Source organism: Gossypium arboreum, chromosome 4 (genome assembly GCF_025698485.1).
Source record: "Gossypium arboreum isolate Shixiya-1 chromosome 4, ASM2569848v2, whole genome shotgun sequence".
Classification (NCBI taxonomy): Eukaryota; Viridiplantae; Streptophyta; class Magnoliopsida; order Malvales; family Malvaceae; genus Gossypium; species Gossypium arboreum.
In genome coordinates this window covers 3733021-3748126 of record NC_069073.1, presented here as the reverse complement: position 1 = coordinate 3748126, position 15106 = coordinate 3733021, and the positions used below count along the sequence as shown (strand labels likewise).

At 31.7% G+C, this 15106-nt stretch overlaps 2 protein-coding genes across 2 annotated transcripts; one reads left to right on the top strand and one right to left on the bottom strand.

Annotated features, from left to right (window-relative positions):
* On the bottom strand, nt 1–1609 carry LOC108457975 (flavonol synthase/flavanone 3-hydroxylase-like). The gene is made up of 3 exons (XM_017757200.2): nt 934–1609; nt 523–850; nt 1–381 (listed from the first exon to the last, which is right to left on the bottom strand). The coding sequence occupies exons 1-3, from the start codon at nt 1398–1400 to the stop codon at nt 166–168; spliced, it is 1011 nt and encodes a 336-aa protein (XP_017612689.1). The 5' UTR covers nt 1401–1609; the 3' UTR covers nt 1–165.
* Nucleotides 1610–13011: 11402 nt separating this feature from the next.
* Nucleotides 13012–13982, top strand: LOC108459735 (glycine-rich cell wall structural protein 2-like). Its single transcript, XM_017759139.2, has one exon. The coding sequence runs from the start codon at nt 13200–13202 to the stop codon at nt 13812–13814; it is 615 nt and encodes a 204-aa protein (XP_017614628.1). The 5' UTR covers nt 13012–13199; the 3' UTR covers nt 13815–13982.
* The last annotated feature ends 1124 nt before the right edge of the window (nt 13983–15106 follow it).

Here is a 15106-nt window from a genome sequence, read left to right as displayed (position 1 = left end):
TCACATCAAATTTAAACTTTTATTGCATATAAGAAAATAGTTAAACCTTAGGGCATACCCTCACATAAATTTCTATTTTGGCCGAAATACAACACACAATTATTCCTACATAGTACCAAAAAAAAAAAAAGAAAAAAGAAAAATAATAGAGCATGCAATTTGGGTTCAGTACTGGGGTAGTTTGTGAAATTTACAATAACTATAGTCCTTGAATTTCTTAGGCTTATATTTAGGAGGAAGTTGGGGATCAACGAGTTGAGGAAGTGGGCCAACGACAAATTCCCCTGGAGGCTCCAAGAATACGGGCCATGACATCCTCGTTTTCTCCTTGTCTACTGTTGTTCGATGCAGCACTGCCTTGTACTTCCCGTTGCTTAGTATCTAAATTTAAAAATAAAAAGTACTTAGACTATATTAAATGTCTAATGGAGCAATTTTTTTTTATAAACTAACATGTACATGTTAAAGTGTGTTTTAACTAAAATAATGATAAGAAGCATTGAAAGAAGAAAATGCAGTAACCTCAATTTGGTCGCCAATGTGAATAATAAGGGCGCCGGGGATATATTTGGCGTCGATCCAATGGCCATCCTTGAAGACCTGCAATCCAGGGACCTCGTTGGGCACCAACACAGTCATGGCAGAAAGATCAGTGTGGGATGTAACCCCAAGAGTAAGATCAGGGCGTGGACATGGCGGATAATAGTTTATCTTCATCAGATACTCAATCTCCTCACCTCCTACTCCTTGTTTCAAAACATCCACTTCAAGCCCTAGCCCCGTTGACAGCCATTTGAACAGTTTATCCACCACCTTCCTCACCTCCTGTGCATACTCCTCGTTCACTGCTCTGTCACCAAACCAATAAATTTTTTACAATCTTGTTAAAAATGAAAGCACAAGAAAATGATTATATCTTGCATAAACTATGACCTGTAAGAAGGAGGATTCTTGGGCCAAAACTGGTGGTTAATGCATGAAGCTGGCCATATCTTATGAAAAAGGTGATCAGCCCAGTTCTTCTTTCCATTAACATCTTCCCCGATCTTGCTTCCATAGCCTTCAAGGGTGAGTGCACCCGGAGGCTTAGCATACACTTCTTTCTCTTCCTGAGGGAGATCAAAGAACTCCTTTCCAACTTGTTGCAGTTTTTGAATTAGATCAAAGGGTATCCCGTGGTTCACAACCTGGAATATCCCCCAATCCCTGCTAGCATTGCCAACCAAATGGATGATATGATCCTGATCAGGGTGGTTGATATCGATAACAGGTATGTCAGGGATGGGACCATGAAATGTTGTAATTGCAGGTTGTTCATCTTCGGGTCGAACAAACTCTAGTGGGATATTGTCTTTAGCTAGAGATGAAGAAACAATGGCTTGGACTCGTTCCACCTCCATCTGACTCCTTTTTTTCCTCCTGCTTTGTGTTCCCTATCTTATCGCACAGTTGCTTTTATAGGAAACATACCAAGTAGTAACATAAAAATAAAGAAATAACGTGGAGTTTCAGAGTTCACTTATTAGAATATAACAACCACCATGTAAAGAACATGACACGTTTATCGTCCTTCAACCTCACTAGAACAAGGATAAAAATGTCTATACCTATGCTATGATACAAATTGAATCTTTTCCTTTAAATGCTCCTACGTGACTTTGGATCTGTCACAAAAAGTGATCTGTCTACTTACTCAAAGTAGGTGCCTATATATTTATCATCTTCATTAATAATGGACACCTCAAAAGTCCACACTTGCATCCATAAACATGTATATATTCATGTTCAATTTTATCCTTTTTACATAAACATGTAATTATTGTAAAATTTTAATTAATTTATAAAATTAAAATAATTTCTTATCATATCAATAAATTTTAAATGATTTTTTTAACAATTCATTTTTAATAATTTTTAATCGAACCAATCCAATTAATTGAATTGGTAAAACGGTAACATTATCAGTTTTATCACCCGTCTAGTTTAAAATTTAATTCCATGTTATTATATCATATCTTATTTTGTACTCTTTCTTCCTCCTTCCTTCGTCGTTTGAGAAAGAGTAGGAGAGAATTGGAGTAGGGGAGGAATGGTAGCAAAGGAATGGTGGGGGAGAGAGAAAGAATGAGAAGAGATGGTGGGGAAGAGGAAAAGGGATGTGAGAACAGTACTAGAGGGAATTTACCCTTAATAAAACCACACATCCAATTAATGGAGTGAGATATTACGACGTGACGAAGACAAATAAAAAACCTTTCATATAGGGTATGGTGGACTCGAAACAAGTTAGAAAATCGTGGCACAAATTTATTAATTTAGATAAGTGTGCCACAAATTTATTACATATATTTACTAAATTACGTTCATTCGTTGCATATTTATTAATTTAGAGAAGTGTGCCACAAATTCATTGCATATATTTATTAATTTTAAAATTATTTTAAAATCATTAATGAAATGATGAAAAAACATATAAACATGAATCCTTCAAATTTTTTAATGTTAATTTAAATATGTGTTTATGTCATTCTCAAACATATTTATTTCAATATTTTAATATAATTTCATATAAATTAATATTTTATTCATGTTAAAATTATCGTTTTTACATAAACATGTCATTATTGTATAATTTTAAATAATTTAATTAATAAAATAATATCTTATCATATCATATATGAAAATAATATTAATATATACCAATTTTCTTCCTTTCTTTTACTGAACAACAACAACGACAAACGAACTCATAAATTTTGGATGAAACCTAGAAAATTGTAAGAAAAAAAAGCTAAAAATAATTTGAAACATCAAACTTAAATTAATATCTCAAAATTTAAAATTAATTTAAAATTTAAATAAGAAAAAACAGAGAGAGTAAATTCATAAAAAAGAGAAGAGTTTAAATTGAGAAGACAGGTAAAAAACAAAAGAAAGAGAGAAAATATTAAATAATTGGTAAATTGATCCATGATGGAACTAAATTACTCACGAGCGTTTTAAATTGAGAATAAAGCTTGCATGAAAACTAACGGGGTGTCATTTCAAAACGGTTGAAGTAATGGCGGAGGGAGAAAAAAAATTTTGAACCGAAATTAAAATATAGTAAAAATATAATTTTATTATTTTAATAATTTATATTTTATAATTTTTGAATGATTAAATTAATTTATTATTATTTTAAGAGCTCAAAGTGTAATTTTATTATTTTTAATTTAAAATTTTATAAATTATAAAACACATAAATAAAAAATTTCCCATTTTAAAGGGCTAGAGCCCCCGCCAACCCTGTTGACTCAATTCTTGTTAAGGAGTATGAGGGATGAGGAGGTAAGGAAGAAACAAAGAGAGGGAGAAGGATAAACATTATTAAATGAAATTATTTATTTATTTTTATTTAATTAAAAATGTCACGTGCCGTAATGAGAAAAAAATTTTAATAGTTTGTAATTGTTGGATCAAAGCGACAATGGAATCAAAGTTTAGATACTAATTATAACAAAAAGATTTCAAAACCTAAATAGAAAAAATTGCATATATCATAATTAGACGTGCTCATGGGCCGGGCCGGGTTCAACTAAAAATTCAAACCCATTTACTGGGCCCGACCCAAAAAATAGGCCTAAAATTTTACCCAAGCCCGACTCAGATAAAAATGCTAAAACCTGGGCCCAACTCGACCCGTTTGTATTAATTTTTATATAATTTTTAAATATGTATAATACATTAAAAATACTAAAAACATCAAAATAAATATTTCCCAACAAATTGAAAATAAATTTTAAAAAATATGTAACTTTAAATAACACTAAGATAAATGCAACTTAACAAGCAAGTACCTCTAAAATAATAACAAAATTAATAAATACCTTTAAAATAATAACAAAATTAACAATAAAATAAGTTTTATACAATATCCAAACAATAACAACAAAATAGTAGCAACATAATAATAAAATTAAAAAAAAAGTAGATTTTTTTGGTCCTTTAGTGAATTCAGGCCTGGCCGGGCCCGGGTCAAAAATGCCTTACCTAAGGTCCGGCCCATTTTTAAACGAATCTTATTTTTTGTCCAAGCCCATTTTTTGGGCATATATTTTTGCTCAAACCTTCTCACATTTTGGGCGGACCTTTGAGCCGAGCCGAATGGCCCGACCCATGATCAGGTGTAATCATAATCTTTGTAATGTATTGATTCAGTTATATTAAACTAGTGACATTACACTTTTTATTATTTTTGTGCAATCTTGAAGAAATATATAAATATAATGTTTAAAAGATAGACATATTATAGATGTATATTGTAAGGCCCAAATTCTGCCCGGGCCCAACAACCAAAAAATCAAAATTAAAAACAAATAAATAAAACCAAATATAATGTCCAAGTCCCAAGTTACAAACCCAATTACATAACCTAGACCTAATAACTAAAACCCTATGGCCCAATGACTGACCCAATACCCGAAATGAGCCCAAATGGCCCAGAAATTTTAGAAACCCTAAGGTTCCTTTTCTTTCTCTTGCGCCGCAACAGCCCCCATGCCTCCGTACGGCCTCCTGGCGCTACGACCACGCCTACGCTTCCACGTCGACACCATCAGCAGCCTCCGTACACGCCAACTACCCCCACCACGTTGCCTCCGTACCTGTAAACGAAGACAAACAGAGCAGTAGCCAATACGAAAACGAAAAATTGTATTTTTCTTTATTTTTTGAACATTCGGCTATAAAAGCCTACTATCTTCGATTGTAAAAGGGGGGTTCGGCAATATAGACCCACTACGCATACGAAACAGTAAAATAGAAAAATCAAAGATTTCAGGTGATTCGCAGATTATTTCTTTGTTCTTGTTCTTTTTTTACTTTATTTTGAATCCATTCAACGAATCCAAAGAAAGAGGGTTCATTCACCTTTTTTGTTGACGATTTGGTCGACGGATCCTTGTGGATCTGGTGAGGACCGCGATGGGTGGAGGCGCGTTTGGCGTCGGTGAAGCCCACGAGTCAACTGAGAGAGAGGTGAGGGGTATACCTTCGCGAATCGACCCTCAAAGCCCTTATTCTCCTCACTGAAATCGGAGTTATGGAAGGGGTTTGAAGTCGGCAGGGTATTCAAATCGGCCGAATGGCCTCATTTGAGAAATGGCCAAGTGATCTTTTTTTTAGGGTTTCTTTTTCCTTATATACGATGTAAGACGACGCCGTATGGCATGACCCGCGCGCATGACCCGACCCTAAAGGGGGGGATCAGCGTGTTTCTTCTAAAAGGGGAATTTCGCGCTCGGTCCCTCCTATTTGCACTGTCGTTTGATTAAGTCTTATTTACATTTCTATGTTTTTAAATTTCCCCATGTAATTTGCGTTTTGTTCCAAATAAATCCGCGTTCGCTTTAGGATTTGGGACATTTTTGTTTTGAATCCTCATCTGTTCGAGCGCGTTTTATTCCAGTCCTAAATTCTATTTTAATAATCCGATTTACTTATAAATTGCCCCTCTGATATTGTTTTTATTCCAATTAAGTTTCTTAGTTTAGGTTTTTGTATTTTTCATGAATTATTCTTCATTCAGTCTTCGACGTATTATATTAGTACAATGTTTTGAATTATTTTCATTGATTTCACTGTTTTAATCTCATTTTTTTATTTTATATTTTTCGTTTTGTTTTATTATACAATCAAGTTATTTTTAAAATTCTTTTATGAATATTCCTTGCTTCAAATATTATATTATCTTTTACATGTATTATTTATATGAAACTATTTGTGTCTTATGAATATTGTTCATTTGTGTATATATATACATATATATAAAATTATTTTGTATATTAGTTATATCATTTTATATACATATATGTATATATATATTTTAAATCTATTTGTATATAATTTATTGCTTTGAAAATTTTATTTTACTATATGTGTATATATATATATATATTTTTTTTTCATGTATATATTTCTAAATCTATTATGTTTTAAAAATTGTATTTTTTTATACATATTATTATTCTTCTTTTTAAATCTTGTACGTAATCTAAAATTTTCCTTATCACATGTAAATTGTCAATATTAAACCAATATTCTTTAGTGTTTGGCATATCGTTCGATTAAAATATTCATTTCACCTCATATATTTTAATAATCAAGTGTATATCTCTATTTTTTAAGCCATCCATTCATGTATTATACATTACGTGTTTATTATTTCAAACTAGTTGTATACCACATTTTCTTTATTTTGTATATCTTGTGTTGATTATATCATATTAGGTTTTGTATATTATTATGGCATACTATAGTGTATTGTTTTATTTTGAGTTGTGCGATGCATTTTTATTACAAGTTTTGTTTTGATATTGTTACATCAGTTATTTTCCCATGCATGATTGTAATCGGATTATATTCCTTAGATTAGTCATACTTAATTTTTAGTTCACTAATCAATTGTATCTTATGTGCACGTTTACCCCATTCATCGTTTTTACTTGACTTTTGAAATGTGGTTCTAAAACCCAAGTTTTATGATTAACTCCGCCTTATTTCAAACCGAATTAATACGTCTTAAGCTAGCTTTATAATCATTCATTCAAAAATTCTCCAAGTCGAAGACGGGATTCGATGTTTGGCAATTCGCGGAATCGTGCCCTAACGTGTTGGATTGCAATTCCGCGTTTGTTCAAAATAATCGAATATCATTAAGAAATTTCACTCACGCCTTTTAAAATTCCTCAAAACGAAGATGAGGTTCGATATTTAGCAATTCGCGGAATCGTGCCCTAACGTGTTGGGTTGCAATTTTGCGTTTGCTCAAAATATTCGGGCTTCCCTTCAAAATTCCATTCATATCTTCTAAAAATTTTTTAAAACGAAGGCAATATTCGGCGTTTGACAATTCGAGAACCATGCCCTATCGTGCTGGGTTATGATTTCTCGTTTGTTCAAAACGATCAAATATTCCTTTATGTTCTCACTCATGTTTTTAGAAACAATATGCTTAAAAACGAAGACGATGTTCAATGTTTGGCGATTTGAGAATCGTGCCCTATCGTGTTGGGTTGCGCTTTTTCATTGATCCAGAACAATTGAACCTCCCTTCGGGATTTCACTCACATTTTCTAAAATCCTTCAAAATGAAGGCAATGATCGATGTTTGGAAATTCGAGGAATCGTGCCCTACCGTGCTGGGTTTCGATTTTTTTTGTTGGACCAAATAACTGGGCATCCTTTTGTTAATTTCAAATTATAAACTTTCGAACGCCGAAACAAAAAGATTTTTGACAATCAACTCGGGTTATTCAACATTTATTAAAAAGAGCCACATTCCAAAAACATTTTTTTAGACATAAGGACAGTATTTAATTGATTTGGTACCAATTTTGGGCGTAGTGAGGGTGCCAATCCTTCCTCATGCGTAACCGAATCCCGAGCCTGTTTTCTAAAATTTTCGTAGACCAGAGTCGTTGTTTTAGTAAATCGCGAATGTTTTATTAAAATAACCAAATTCTTAGGTGATCCGATCACACCCAAAAAGATTGGTGGCGACTCCCTTATTTCTGTTTTTTTTTTAAAAAGTCGATTCCCCATTTTTCATTAAATTTAAAATTGTAAAATTCAATAAGGGATGGTTTCGACATATAGATTTTATCTTTACAAAATTGATGTAAATAAAATAATTTAAAATAATAAGATATTGTTGATTGATTAAATTAAATAATTTAAATTTTAATGAAAGTGTAATTAAAGATAAAACAAGAACTCTACCTTGGAAATTTTTGTAAATATTTTAAAGAATTTTCAAAAATTAAATAAGGATTTTCAAATTGAGATTATAATTTGATTTAATTTGTATATGTACATAAATAATAGATAGAATTAATTATGATTTTAATGTATTAAAATTGCACATTTATATTATTATTATTTAATAAAACATTAACATTTTATTGTATTAATGTTAAAATACTAATTTCAATTTTCTAATTATGTTATGTTCCATGTTGATAAGAGAGGGCAAGCAGAAGAAGATCCAATTCAAGTTGTTCGACTTGAGAAAGAAAAATTTAGACCTGGCATAAAAAGAAGAAACCAAACAAATTTAAGAAATAAGAAAAAAAAGAAAATAAAAAAATAAAAATTTAAGAATAAAGAATAAATATTCAAAATAATAACTAAATAAATAAAAGATAGAATACAAAAGTGGAAGATGAATCGAATAAACCGATATGGATATGATGGATAGATAGATAAGTGTCCAATTGAACTCTTTAAGGTATAAACTCCAACAAATTCAATTAATGACTCTAATCAACCCTCCAAGAAATAATCCTTATAAAATTGAAGGATTAAAAATGAATTCTCACGACTCATTGAAAAAAATTGAGAAGAAAATTGTTTCTAAAAATCATAAGAAAGCAATTTTGCACAAAGAAACTAAATCCCAACAAACTCAATTACTGACTCTAATCAACCCTCCAAAAAATAATCCTTGGCAAATTGAAGGGTAAAAAATGAATTCCCATGATCCTTTAAGGAAAATCTAGAAAAAAACTACTTCTAAAAATCACAAGGAAAAAATCTTGTACAAAGAATCTAACTCTTATAGTTGAAAACTTTATTAATGAAAACAATTGTCTCCTTAATGAACAATGAAAAAGTCTTTATATAGGCTAGCTAAATACATCCAAATAAAACTTTAAAATATACTGAAACTCTAATAAATCTAAACAAATAGTTTTAAACTAAACTTTCTTATTTGACCAAGAAACAAAAACTCCTAAACAACTTAAAATACTTAAACAATATCCAAAATTCAAAATAAATAAATAATAAAAATAATAAAACCTAATAAATACAATATTGGACTCATATATAATAAAAATTAAGCCTAAAAATCGAACCTAATATGATTTAAACTCGAATTGAAAGCTTGAAACTTGTAATTCCTGTTATAATCTCGTTCAGAAATTCTGCTTGTGCAATCTTCACTAAATCAGTTATAACTTGAGTTCCCAAACTCAAAATCGAGTGATTAAAAGTGCATTTCAAAGCTTCAAGCTCTCTGCAGACATCTAAGCTCATAAATTTCTTGATCCCATCCAAAAATTCGTCTCAAGTTGACTAATCTTTTCATTTTGAGGATTAACATCTTGGTTGAATCTTTAATAAATTTCACCCATTTCGTGCATTTATCATTTCTTGTTTCCTCGAAAAGATTCATCCTCTCATATTGTCTTTGATTGAATTTTAGTTTGATTTGATTGACCTTTGACATTGTTGTTGGGCCTTGAGGTAGTGTGAGCCCATCACTTTCATGGGTCTGAAATTGCGCCTTAAGACTCACATATCACTTAAGCTCCCAAACTCGGAATTGAGTGATTCAAAGTGCATTGTGAAGCTTAGAGATATATCTTTGAACGTTATTAAGACATATCAACTTAGAAATTCCTAGATTTCATCCAAAAAATTATTACAAGTTGACTAATTTTCCAAACTTGAAAATTGGCAACTTCGGTGAATAGAATTTAATAAATTTCATCCCAACCGTGCATGTATCACATATTTTTTAATTTGCTAAAAATCATGGATCTTGTGAAGTTTTTGAGTTAAAAAATTGTAATGCCCCTGAAATCATCATACTAAATTTGTAAAGTGTCATACTCAGAAAGTGTATAATTGATTTATTGAGTAAATAAAATCAAGTACATCAATGTTAGTGGAGAAAGGTATTGGATACTGGACAAAGTTGAAAAAAGTATTATATTGTGAGATATAAATTCAAGGTATTGAATAAATTGCGAAGAAGTGAAAAGTTATGGGGTCAAAGTGTGAATATTTAAAAGTTGAAAGGTTAAAATGTAAATTCAAAAAGTTAAAGGACTAAAAGTACAAATACCTAAAATTGGAAAGAACATAAATGAAAATATATAATTTGACCAAGGGCAAAATATTCCTACTAATATAAGTTGTATTTTTGCATCATAATCTGACCATATAATGCAACTTAATATTAGTTAAACATTAGGTAATCAGTGAGTCAATATTTTCTTGATAGATTTTGTTTTTCTTGCAAAAATCATAGAGGACATATACAAAATATAATAAATAAATGATGAAATTTTATTAAACAATCTATTCGAAAAAATTGCATGCATTCCTAACAAAATAACTACACTAAAGGCACTAAATTACAACAATGGAAAGTAGGATACACATCCGACTACTCTTCTTCTATAAATACCTTTTCAGCACCTAAGAAGAAAGAGCCATCCGCACTCTACCCTCCAGTGAACTCTAAAACTGTCTCAAATTATCAACTTAACGACTCTCCACACCATTCATATTATAAATCGCTCTCAATCTACTAACTCTTTATATCCTATATGGTGTGAAACACTCTCATTCTAATACTTAACATTTTATATAACTTACAATATGGTTTTTGAAACTTTGGTTCCTCTTATGGAATATGGATGAGTTATCCTTTCATCATTGCTTCTAGGCAACTTCAAATAATACTGTAATCCAATAAAAGAACCCAAATTAAAATAATTATAATAAAATATAATAAAAAATAACACAAACAGAATGTAAATATAAAAACTAAAACTAACCCTAAGTCATAGTTAGATTGATATAGACATTGTTTCCAATGTAAAAGGACGCGGGTTCAAGTGCACTGCAGCGCATTATCCTCCTATTTAAAAATACAAGTTTATTGAGTCATAGTTCGATTCATATGTACATTGTTTCCAATGTGAAAGTACATAGGTTCAAGTATACTATAATGCATTATCCTCCTATTTATGAGTTCAGAAGAGGCTATCCATATACAATACTAACACATAGTACATTAATTATTAAAACTAAAAATTACAAAACCTAAGAAATCATCATTTATCTTGTTTATTTTATTTTTAATATTTAAATATTAATTAAAAATATAATAATTTCTCATGTTTATAAAATTAAAAAAACTCCTCCATCAATATTAAATTACACTAAAAATTCAAAGCCACAAATATATCATACCCACTAACTCACCTACCCAAATTCCCCCCACCTTAGAATTTGATAGTGGAGTTGTCTTCTTGCTTAAAATATACGTTTAGATTGACAGATGGCATTTTAGTTTCTACTACTTTGCTTGGCTACCAACATGCCTCCATTTTCTAAGCATGCTTGCTTGCCATTTGCTTTCAATTCAATCATGCCAGTCTTCGATCCTATCATTCTCATTCATCCAATACCATGGGGAAGCCTAGACTCAATTTCCTACTATATTTAATGTATTACAGCTATTAGGCACTTTCTAATATTTGCTCCAATTTTTTGAGTAGATATACCATGTTTTAAACATTAAAACTTATTATTTAAACAATAAACAAAATTTAAAGTATCCATTTAAATATAAAACAAATATATTTATTTCCAATTTTTAGAATATTTATAACTTAAATGACAGGGATAATATCAGATTTGGTACTTATATTTTCATAAAATGCTTAATGTGGTATCTGTATTTTGAAAATGTCTAATATGTAATTAAATTATCAATTTGTGTATTATTATGGTACATTATGTTAACAAGGTTAGCAAATGCTAAATTAACTAATGAAAATTTGATACATTAATTGTTGCATTAAAAAATTTTTTTTATAAAAAAATTGAAGCTTTATCAATCAAGGATGCGTAGCTAGCTGTTGTATGAGAACTTTCTGATTGAAGCAGATCGCCAACTTGCAAGGATGGTTGATCCTTTCTAGGAAAAATGGGAGGTTGACTAGAACCAGGCCTTCCGGGCTATCGGTCCTTTGGCGATCTGAGAGTTCAGTTCTCTAATGACTAGTAGATTAATAGTGAACAAAAAGATATTTGTAGGTATTTCTCGAATGATTTATCATACTGCCACATGTCCGAAGTTAGAAGGGTATAACAAATTTCATTTAAATATTATTTATATTATTGTATCCATCTTTCTTAAATTCAATTTTTTTTTTGCCAAAAGTATTCTTCCTGTAACAATCATAGCTTCAATATGCTCGTTCTATCACTCAACTTTCCTTCTTTTTCTAGTTAAACCCTAAATTTAAACTTTTTTCAGTGAAACTGGGATTCATGATTTATGTCCCATCCTGCTATGTTAAATACATGAGAATTATCATCGAAAGGTCAATGTAACATAAATTTAGAGGTTGAGACTTGAAATAAAGAATAAGCATGTTAAAACTATAGAATAACTTGTTTAAACTTTTTGTGATTGTAAGCCATTATGAAGGAAGTGGTTCGAATTTGTAACATTTGAATTTAAATATGTGTAATTGTTATTTTTAATTTTTGCGATTGTAACAATTTATATTACTATTTGGATTTGAGGATTGAATTACAAAATATTATTTTTTTGGATATAAAAATTTGATAAATATTGTCGATTGAGTCATAATTTGATTGGTAAGGAGATTGTTGTCCGTGTGAGAAGACATAGATTTGAGTACGTTAAAATGCATTATCATTTTATTTAAAGGTTGGGGAGAGACTATATATAGTTCTAAGCATTATATATAAAAAAAAAATAGATATGATAAGAACCTATAATGAGATTATTGTTAAAAAAAAAATTACTATATCAAAAACAACAAAATCATCTATTCATCTGCAGAAATGAGTAATAGCAAAATCAAAACTTTCAAAGATGAGGTAATTGGATTATTATTATTATTAAGTATATATGATTTCATGATAATGGAAGTGCATGCACTTCATATGAAAGTCAAAAGATAATTTTGGTATAAAAATAAAACATTTTAGCCACATAGTGGGTTGTTATGAATAAAAAACCTAAAGTCAAAAGAATAAAGAACTTTATACTAAACTGCATGCAGAAGAAGGCATAAGTTCACCGCCATCGCCATCACCATCACCATCACCACCCACACCACTAACAGTTCCTAGCTAGAGCAAATCAATTTCCTTTCACATATAATCATCATAGCAACGTTCTTTTCGTGGCAGAAGCTACTAGAATTTCAGCTAACTTTGGATTGGAGGGATTTATATTATATTAATTTCAAGTTTTTTTTTTATTTGATTCGTGACGCCTATAAATAGAGAGCTTTGCCTTAACTTTTTTATCAATCAACTAAGCTTGTTTTCAGTAGATTTTAAGATTTGCATTGAGCTTTTTGCATAAGTGAGGTTTGAGTATGGGGAGCTGTAGGGTTATTGGCGCTGCGTTCTTGGTTTTGCTGCTTGTAGATTTAGCTTTTGCTGCTAGGTCATTTAAGGCTGTAGGAAAGGGAGGTGGTGCTGGAGGAGGAGGAGGAGGAGGAAGTGGTGCAGGTGGTGCCAATGGTTTAGGCTCAGGTTCTGGATATGGTTCAGGGTATGGTTCCGGAAGTGGCTCAGGATATGGTTCGGGAGCTTATGGTAGTGGAGGAGGTGGAGGGGGTGGTGGGGGCGGTGGTGGAGGTGGAGGTGGTGGCAGCTCCGGATCTGGTAGTGGGTCTGGATATGGGTCAGGATCTGGATCAGGGTATGGGTCTGGTGGTGGGATAGGAGGAGGTGGTGGTGGTGGTGGTGGTAGAGGAGGTGGTGGTGGTGGCAATGGGGGAGGGTCAGGATATGGGTCCGGTTCCGGATACGGAAGTGGGTCTGGATACGGAAGTGGTGGTGGTAGAGGAGGAGGAGGAGGTGGTGGCAGTGGAGGTGGAGGTGGAGGAGGAGGTGGTGGAGGCAATGGTTCAGGTTATGGAAGTGGTTCAGGATATGGAAGTGGGTCAGGTTATGGTAGTAGTGGAGATGATGATTACTCACCATAAATTCAAACTTCTTACTTAGTTAGCAATGCATTCAAACATTTAGGATTTTCCAATTTTCCGAATAAAAGTTCTATGTCTACCTATCACTATTTCTAAAGGACTTGTACTCTTTTGTATGGAATTCTAAATGTTGGTTATTTCAAATAAGACAAAATTTTATCTTTTAAAGTTTGCATTAAGAGAAGGCTAAAATCTTAATAACAATGAGACTCGAATTCAAGTTAGATAAATACTCTGATTATCAAACATACACACAAAATCCAGCGTTGCATTGTTTTTAACCACGGTTATATTACTTAAAGTACTAGCATCATCACCAAATATCAACAAGACAATAAAAAACAAAGCCCACAACAGCAGGTCAAAGACAAAGAAGGACCAAGCTTTATAAAAGGAGACACCAGCCATGGTGAGAGCATCGGTCACATGACATTGACAGAGCTCTTAAGTCTTAGCACCAAAGCACCAAAACCCAAACAAGCCCATGAAAAGCGTCAAATGAATACCTCATTGACAGAGCTCTTAAGTCTTAGCACCAAAGGCCATATCACCACCATTTCCACCAACAAATCACAACTTTGCAAGCTTCAACTCACAACATAGTTTCTGAACATGATTTTCGTGCTTAATTATATTTATATAACTTTTTATATGTTTATATATTTATGTTAGTGATTTTTTTTTTTATATTTGTAGTTATTTTAATTTCATGTAGTATATTTCTATCATGTTTGTAGCGACGTAAAAATATGTTTTGGCTTGGTCGCTAATTGTGGCGATTAAAAATTGGGAAGTTGAAATTTGATTTTGGAATAAATAGGGAGTCGCCACCGATCCTTTTCCTAGGTGTGATCGGACACCTATTAGATTTCTTATTAAACAAGATAAAAGGGTGAGTTTGGGTCTACGTTAAAATCCAGAGAAAAATTAGGGTTCGGGAGTCGGTTACGCGCGAGGAAGGTATTAGCACCCTCGCAACGCCCAAAAATTGGTATCTCATAAACACGTGTTGTCTTGATTTTCAAAAATACGAGTTCAATATTGAAATTTAATCGTAATCCGATTAAAAAAGACAAGAAATTTGGGTTTATTCCGATTTTTGAGAAGGGTATATCGCTTTAACACGAGCCAATTGACTTTCACCCAACATAGCGATGAACTCTATGACTTCATATTGCCTTGATTATTGAAATTAATTAGCGAAACGTGAATGGGATTTTGAAAATAATGTGAAACAAAGTTGATATGTAGTAAGAATAAATAAATGGAAGAGCTATAAATATATTTGAAAC